Source organism: Triticum dicoccoides, chromosome 3A (genome assembly GCF_002162155.2).
Source record: "Triticum dicoccoides isolate Atlit2015 ecotype Zavitan chromosome 3A, WEW_v2.0, whole genome shotgun sequence".
In the NCBI taxonomy this organism is placed as follows: domain Eukaryota; kingdom Viridiplantae; phylum Streptophyta; class Magnoliopsida; order Poales; family Poaceae; genus Triticum; species Triticum dicoccoides.
In genome coordinates this window covers 45,608,752-45,617,143 of record NC_041384.1, presented here as the reverse complement: position 1 = coordinate 45,617,143, position 8,392 = coordinate 45,608,752, and the positions used below count along the sequence as shown (strand labels likewise).

Sequence of the window (8,392 nt, the reverse complement as noted above, 5' to 3'; positions counted from 1 at the left end):
CCCCACCGGCCAGACCTTCCTCTGGCGCCGCACCTCGCTCTCCCCGCTCCGATTCACCGCTGCCGTGGGCCCGCACCTCGTCTCCCTCTCCCACCTCCCCGACGACGACCGCCTCGCCTTCCTCCTCCACAACGGCGACCCCGCCTCCCCCTCCGTAGCCACCGCCCGGGCCGCGCTGTGCGACTATCTGAACGCGGCCGTCCCCCTCGCCGACCTCTGGGTCCGGTTCACCGCCGCCGATGCGCGCTTCGCGGAGGTCGCGGCACGGCTCGGCGGCGGTGGCGCACGGGTGCTCAGGCAGGACCCGGTCGAGTGTCTGTTCCAGTTCCTCTGCTCCTCCAACAACAACATCGCGCGGATCGAGAAGATGGTCTGGACGCTGGCCGGATACGGAGAGCGGCTCGGAGAGGTCGGCGGCTTCGTCTTCCACCGGTTCCCCACTGTCGAGCGGCTCGCGCAGGTGTCAGAGCAGGAGCTTCGGGAGGCTGGGTTTGGGTACAGGTCCGTCAGTTCCTGCCTCGTGTGTACTGTATCTATCTTCTTAGTTATATACGGAGTACAATTTATGCTACGCTCTAAGCATTGGCAGTCTTTTTGTGTTGAATTCAGCACAGCTAGTCTGGTTTTGTTGTAGCGTCATTGTCTTGAGATGAACTAATTGTTATTTCAGCTTGTGTTGTGTGGCACATGGTTCCATCTACTTGCTGTTAATTCAGTTATAGGTAGTCCTTAATGTACTCTGTTTAGCATCCAGATATGTCCACCTGTCGTGTTTGTTGAGAAATGAAAATCCTGTGCTATGGGTGGCCATATCAGGGGGCTGATTATTCAATAATTCAAGCGATGAGCAGTTGTATTCTTGTTTAGTGATGATGGTATTGATATCCTACTTCCTACTGTCTTACATGTATGAATGTACTGAAGAATCTCAGTATCACATTTGTCTAATTGTGTGCATAAATTTCAACTGTGGAAAAACAACCTCACACATACAATTACTGATTTTGGATAGATTGTCTGAATCATATCTCAGTTATGAGTATCTGTAGTTCATGCAGCATTACTAGATACTTACACTAAACTGATTTGAGAAAATGTTTCTGTTCCTACGAATGAGCAGGGCAAAGTATGTTGTTGGCACTGCTAAAGAATTGATGGCCAAGCCTGGTGGAGGCGCAAAATGGCTTGCCTTGCTGCGTGACAGGGAACTTCCAGAGGTAATTGAGGGTCTTTGTACGCTGCCAGGTGTTGGTCCAAAAGTTGCAGCCTGCATTGCTCTGTTCTCTCTTGATAAGAATCAGGCTATTCCTGTCGACACACATGTCTGGAAGGTATGCTATGTCTGGTTAACCATTGTACTCTTGCTGTAAAAATGGCTTAATCTGATGTGCCTTTCCACCTACTCTTTGTCCATTCTCACAAAATTAGGTGGTTTTGATGGGCTGGTTTTAGTTATGATAGTCCTTTTCTGTTGGTTAGCAACAAGTTGAAGGCTTCACCTAGATGAATTGTAAGAGTTTGGACCATGTTAACATGTTATACATTTCCTAAGCTAATCATGCTTAAATTTCATGGGTTGATGGATGTACCAATACCAAATTGTTATATTGTCGGGAAATAAAATTTTCATCCTTTGAAATGGGTGAAGTAACCAATCGCCACTGAAATTTATACAAAATGAAAGTAATGTTCAGAAATGACAACTCTTGTGTGGGTTCAAAAATACATTTGAACCTTGAGGATGCAGTGTCAAGAAAGATTCTCTGGATATGTTCTATATGATTTGAAAGCCTATTTTGTTTGTCTTCAAACCCTAACCATGTGGAGTTTACAGGTTGCTACACAATATATGTTGCCTGAGCTAGCTGGCAAGAGCCTGACTCCAAAACTGAGCATTGTTGTTGCCGATGCATTTGTAGCCAAATTTGGCGAGTATGCTGGTTGGGCGCAGAATGTTCTCTTTATTGGCCAGCTACCTGCTAAAAAACTTGTGGCCACCGAAGTTACCAGTGACACTGCGAAACCTACCAAGAGGAAACGTGCGACGAAGATGGTTGAAATACAGGCATGAGAGAGCATGGATAGCAACTGTAGCAAGGTTTGCCTTCTTTTCTCGTTGTCTTTCGGGACCATGATGTTCGTTCACTAATTTTTGTATTGTGTATTAACTTTTGCAGGAAAATGTTGGAGAATGTCAGAGCAGGTCAGCGGATTGATTACCCGAAATCCTGTTGAAACGAAGTGCTGGAAAATGTTTTGAACCACCCAACGCTATCCTCTGAAAATGATGGCAACTTTCTTTTGGTAGAATTCGTTGGAAGGTTCTTTTTTCTTTCCAAGTAGAGTAATCATTAGTACTTGAGCAAAGTAACATTTGACATTCCATTCACATCTTCTGATGACAGATAGCATGAGTAGTCATCCCCATCTTAATTTTGGAAGAGGAAGGCTATCTTAGTGTATGATTGGCCTACCGCGTCCTATATAAAAGGGAGGTGTAGAGGCTATTATTATATTGTTAGCCAAATGGCGGTGAGGAATTTTGAACACTTGTGTTGTAAATCATGTAGTTTCCCTCGAAAACTGATCTCCATTCATGTACTTGATTCAACATGGTTTAACATGCTGAATATGTTCATAGATAATGGGAGAGATATCTCTGAATCTGATCAGAACGAGAGTTCATATTCAATTTGATTTGTGAATATGCTGATATGTTCAGGTGTGTATGATTTTGATCAGCGCCCAATTTGAATTATGCTGTTCTATCCTCTCCCAAACAACGATTACGGTTCCTTTGGTTCAACGAGTGCGGGAGATTCCTTCATTTTGCCCCTTTCCTCTCCCCAAGGCCGGCGGCAGCCTGGAGACGACGGTGTGGGAGCTCGTCGAACAATAATACTAGGGAGTAGCAAACTTAAAATATCTCACTACCTTTCAAGCAAAAGACAATAATAGCAAACTTTCAAATATTGAAGCAACAATCAAAGTCTAAACTATGTCATGAATAAAAAAAATGGTTTGTGATAATAAATATTTCTTGGGTAATGAAAATCTGAGGACAACAAGTGGTGGAGATGGATATTTAAAACGGAAATTTTAGTGTTGAGGGCATTTACCAAAATACGACTCGACGCATCTCTTCTCTACTTGCTCATCTCACCTCCTCAGTTCCCGAATCAAAAAAAGTGTCGAATTCTGCTCTATGGTATGACTTATATAGATGTATACACAGACGAGTGTACGTAGCAGAATTGTGACACCATGTGCCACCATTACCTTATATAATGACGGTGACTGGAGTTGTAGGTGTTGAGTGGTTCCGCTTGCGTTGATGTTTGCATCGCTCACAAGTTTCTTGTGCATTATCCTCATTCCTTCTATAAAAATATGGTACACCACTTGGATTATGACTTGAGAAAATATTATTTGTCAGATAATAAGCCACGATCTGGTATTGCAACATGGAATAGCTAGATCGTCATTAAAACTAGAATAAGATGCCACATTGGGCTAGAAGTCTTAAGTAGGATTCACAACTTTATTTATTATTACATCTCTTAGCACTTGAGCTCCAGCTAGCCATACTAGATAGATGGTCATACAAGTATTCAGGAAATACAAAGCTTTAGATTATATGATGCCCATTAATTCCAGCCCCCACATGTGCCTTCTAGGTCATATTCCGCAATTCACCATATGTGTAGTTGTAGTAGTCCTCGCCTGGGTACCCTTCTCCTCACCTATTCAAATTCACTAATATGGTTTGCTCTAAGTGAGAGGGGATTAATATCAAGAAACAACAATAATAATACTTTTTCAAGATATGTAAAGACTATTTACATGTTCAAAAAAAATAGTAATCCAGAATTATTCTTGTGAGAACATGTACTAGATATATCCAATGGGCCAAAACATAATACACATATTAAGAAAATGACATATTGTTTTTGATGAAAAAACTAAATGATATTTGAATTGATTATTACTATCAAGATATATCTGTGAAGAAAAATGTTGAATGAAAAAGATATCAGGCTTTAAACTTCCAAATGTACCTACCGTAATACTATTTTAGAAATTAGGGATCAACTAGTTTCCAACTGCTAGAAAAGTCATGCGAAAAGATCAACTAAGAGACAACAATAGTTATGGTTCTTCCCCTTTTCTAGTTCAAGTGTTGCCGAGTATAAGAAATTACATCACCATAAGATCACCACACAGACTAAGAAACTAAAAGTAACTAGAATGAATGTCAACGAATAAAAATTAATTGTATTACTGTAGTTTGTGCAATGTAGATAGTGAGGTATTACCGTATAGAAATTTCTATAGGGATAAATGACTGAGTGACGTAGATTAATTCTCATAGAAATATCTTTGATTTGCATAGAATCAAGTTGGAGCATGAACATGCCACTCATAGTAGACAGAACAATCACATTTGCTTCCTCATCATACCCCACCAAAAATATCCACATGTGACCACTAGGCATTGTCTGCGGAAACAACCCATCCAGTGGAGCAATTTTCTTCAGCAACACCATCACAGTTGGATTTCCTCTCCCATAATTTAATTGTAAGTTCTGACACAATGGCCATACCAAGTCCATTATCCTCTATCCGTAAGAGATGATAAGAAAGCTCGACATGTCCATTATGTGTGTCTGCTGGCTTCTCAATCAGACCAAGACTCTGCCTTTCAAAATCATGCACAAGGACTTCACCTCCAACAAGCAACCAGTAAAGTACATTTCCAATCAGAATGCTGGGTCTCAAGGGAGAAATTACTTTCTTGGTTTCCACGGAGACAATATCTCCCCATACACCAGATATCGATTCGTAGACGCAGGTTGAAGCATCTGTGTCTCTGTTGAAGATCAAGACCAATTTGAACGGGCTCGAGAAGCAATCACCGTGCACATGACCATCTTCGACATTAGTGCACAACACAGTGGCATTCCAACACTCCCATTTGTCACCATTGAGCCCTGATGGCATTGTCAAATGGTTGTGTTGTTGACCATTGAGTGGATCCCACACAATCAAACCCGTTGGCATGGGGGAATGTAGTGACATTTCGAATAGGACAGCGAGGCCATGGCGGCATCCCATGAAGCGCAACTCCTTGAACGGGTTGTGGCTGTGTGGCACGAGAAAGCGACCAGCAGGGATGCAGTCAGGCGAGTTAAGGACAGAAGTGAAGACGGTCGCTTTACTGATTAAACACCTTGCAAAGAAGCCAAGCAGAGGTGGTTTCCGGTGATGCTTGCGAAAGCGGCGGAGAAACTTGTGGTTGGAAAGGATGTTACGCCGGCATGGGCAAACAAGGGAGGCGCGCGGGAGGGAGGATGGTTGTGGAGGGAGGTGGAGGAGGATCTCCTGGAGAAGGTCCTCATCATCGAGCGGTAGCACCGACGAGGAAGCGAGGCGGCTCAGAATCGAGTCAGAAATCCCCTCAGCCAATTTGGATTTAGGGTTCCTAAAATTAAAGAGAAGAAGTGAATCATCAATAAACAAAACTGAAATTGGGGAAGTTGGATCTCAGGGAGAAGGTAAGAAAAATCAGGGGCACTCACCTTTTCTCATGGAGGAGATGCGCCATAGGGTCACTAGGAGGGGCGAATGTCGGCGACTGCTTGGTAGAGTCAGTGGAGAGATGCACGCGCTAAGAGGGAGGGGGAGGGGAGAGAGAGAGAGAGAGAGAGAGAGAGAGAGAGAGAGAGAGAGAGAGAGAGAGAGAGAGAGATGATACCAAAATATCGGCATATTGCGAATACACCTTTTTTAGTAGGCCAAACTTTTTGAGATAGAACTAGTGGATTAGTGTGTGGGAGTGACCTAATCCGGTGGAGGTTTTATTTCGACTATACGCCATGTTGCGCCATGAAGCATGCGCATTAAATTGAAATTTATTAGCTTAGCAATGCCTTCCTTTCTTATCCATTGTTTTATTTTAAAATTCTAATGTGAGGAACATTGTTTCTACAAATGGCTGATATGTGGTAGATAATGGAGAGAGATAGCTCTGGCTGAATCTGGTTGGAACGAGAGTTGATTTTTTGATTTGTAAATATATTTGTTGGTACATCCTACCATACCTTTGCTTTGATGCACATAAACTGATTTAGTCATGTGTGCCTCCTAGGCAACTCGGGTAGCAATGGTGCACCGCCCAATACTACTGTCCTTCAGGACGCCTCCCCTCCCCATTGTCGACTGGCCTTGTGTTGACCTACAAGATGGGAAATGACATGATCTTGGGATGGTTTCGAGAATGACAAACCACTCTGGAAAGGAAGAAGAGGTCATCTTCTCCGGTTTTCAGACTACAGAGCCACAGAAAAAGAAATCCAAAGCAAAATCCACAGAAAATCAAAAGAAAAAGAAAGAGCCAAAATCCAGGGTGTTACAAACCTCCCCCCTTAAAGAAATCTCATCCTCGAGATTTTGTTGCTCACGAGACAAGCATGAATATTCTGACTTAAGGAAACCGTCTCCAACTTGGGTGTCCTTTTTTCCTTTCTATGATGCTCCCACTGAATTTCATATGACCGACGACCTTGCTCTGGGGTGATTTGCTTCACTATATCCTCATTCTGACAGGTATTGCCTCACATGTTCATGCTTACATTGGCTCCAATTTTCTTTCATATCTGTCATCATAGCTGAAAGAACATGCGGTGCCCCCATGTTTGGTTTTGGTAATTGATGACAATCTCTATGGACTAATGGTTGCCTTGAGTTATATTTGAAGCTTTTGTCCATAGGCTTTTCTTGGAGTACATGTGTTGGTTTCAAGGAGAGTTTGTGTCGACCAAGGTGCTATTCAAGGAATTATCCAAAGATTGGTCATGTGAGTGTTGAGCTTATTACAAGCATGTCTTGAAGAAGAAGATTGTGTGATCATTCATGTCTACCTTCAAGACATCATCCAAATGAAGAGAATTGGAAAGATTCAAGGTTGATCAAGATTAAGTCAAGAATGAATCAAGTTGATCAACACACAAAGTATACAAGATGTACCGAGGGATCAAGTGATCCCATGGTATGGTAAGCATTGTCCATTACGCTTTGTTTGCTAACACATGGTTTTCGTGAGAGTTCTTTGTGGGGTTAGGTTGCGATGTGCAAGTTCAAGTGGAGCATCATGAAGAGATCAAATGCTTGAAGCTTGCCGTCCATTACGGTAACAATGGATTTATGAAGATATGCCGAAGAGTGGCTCACCCATAGTGGAGTATGGGGGAGCAATCAACTAGTCTTCATCGATCCAACACAATCAAGAAAGATGGTCCAACTTGAGGACGTCAAGATCATCATCATCTAGCTCAAGTGGACTATGTGCAAGACAAAGGTTTGCCCTTGATAGGTTTCCTATTTTACCGGTCTCATAGTGGTAGTTGGGAGACCGGGTTATAGGATCGATTGTCGTACTATCAAGGGGGGCTCTCGATGAGTAGCTTGATCGTATCGTTCGTAGAGAGCTCAAACCATTGCATCCATGCATCATCTTTCTTGGTTCTTGTTTGGTTCTCTTTGAGAGTTTTGGAGCTTATGGTCATCTTGATGACAAGCTCGAGTTCATCGAAAACGGAGTTCACTTGCATATTCTATGATGTTTTCGATGTTGGAGGTTATGCCCGTTTCTTCTTTGTTGGAGGTCTCACTCCTTCATTTGTTAGGCATACCTCCCCTGCCTCTTTTTTCTATAAGCTTGAGTTTGCTCAATTCAGAGCTCTTTTGTAGAAGTTATGGCAGTTCTGGTGTAATGCCCCAAGACCGATGTGCCAGGGGTCTTCCAGTTATTCGCTGTTGTTGCCTTGTCATTGTTTGCGTGTCATACATCTCATATCATGTCATCATGTGCATTTCATTTGCATACATGTTCGTCTCATGCATCCGAGCATTTTCCCCGTTGTTCGTTTTGCAATCGGCGCTCCTATGTCCTCCGGTGTTCCTTGCTACCTCTTTTCATGTGCGGGTGTTAAACGTTTTCGGATTGGACCGAGACTTGTCATGCGGCCTTGGTTTACTACCGGTAGACCGCCTGTCAAGTTTCGTGCTATTTGGACTTCGTTTGATACTTCAATGGTTAATCAAGGGACCGAAAAGGCCTCGTGTGTGTTGCAGCCCAACACCCCTCCAAAGTGGCCCAAAACCCACCAAAACCCCTTCCATCATCTAGTTCGTTCGATCACGATCGCGTGTCCGCAAACCGTGCTCAATTTGGAGCCTCCTAGTTCCCTCTACCTATAAAAAGGCCTCTCTCCCCGAAATTTCGGGCAAACCCTAGATCAAATTCTCTCCCCGCTGCCGGACAAATCCTCCCCGCCGCCGGACATGTCCGCCACCGCCCTCCAACCAATCCGCCACCGCCACATGTCGCCCG

The 8,392-nt window shown here is 43.4% G+C and overlaps 2 protein-coding genes across 2 annotated transcripts in view; one reads left to right on the top strand and one right to left on the bottom strand.

Moving 5' to 3' along the window:
• The window catches only part of LOC119271879 (N-glycosylase/DNA lyase OGG1-like), a 3,424-nt gene extending 717 nt beyond the window's left edge, over positions 1-2,707 (top strand). Inside the window, exons 2-5 of the mRNA XM_037553533.1 lie at positions 1-501; positions 1,121-1,331; positions 1,835-2,098; positions 2,178-2,707. Of these exons, the coding sequence (XP_037409430.1) occupies positions 1-501; positions 1,121-1,331; positions 1,835-2,071 (949 nt within the window). The 3' untranslated portion in view covers positions 2,072-2,098; positions 2,178-2,707. The remainder of the gene's footprint in view (positions 502-1,120; positions 1,332-1,834; positions 2,099-2,177) is intronic.
• Positions 2,708-3,496: 789 nt separating this feature from the next.
• LOC119271154 lies at positions 3,497-5,686 on the bottom strand. Its single transcript, XM_037553082.1, has 3 exons — positions 5,580-5,686; positions 4,317-5,482; positions 3,497-3,756 (listed from the first exon to the last, which is right to left on the bottom strand). Exons 1-2 carry the CDS (start codon positions 5,603-5,605, stop codon positions 4,489-4,491), a joined length of 1,020 nt encoding a protein of 339 aa, XP_037408979.1. The 5' UTR covers positions 5,606-5,686; the 3' UTR covers positions 3,497-3,756; positions 4,317-4,488.
• Between the last annotated feature and the right edge of the window lie 2,706 nt (positions 5,687-8,392).

Excerpts from the sequence above, each read along its gene's own strand:
- LOC119271154 (XM_037553082.1), bottom strand. The coding sequence starts at position 5,605 with ATGGCGCATCTCCTCCATGAGAAAAG. Across the intron at positions 5,483-5,579 it reads CATCTCCTCCATGAGAAAAG|GAACCCTAAATCCAAATTGG; the intron begins GTGAGTGCCCCT and ends CTTTAATTTTAG.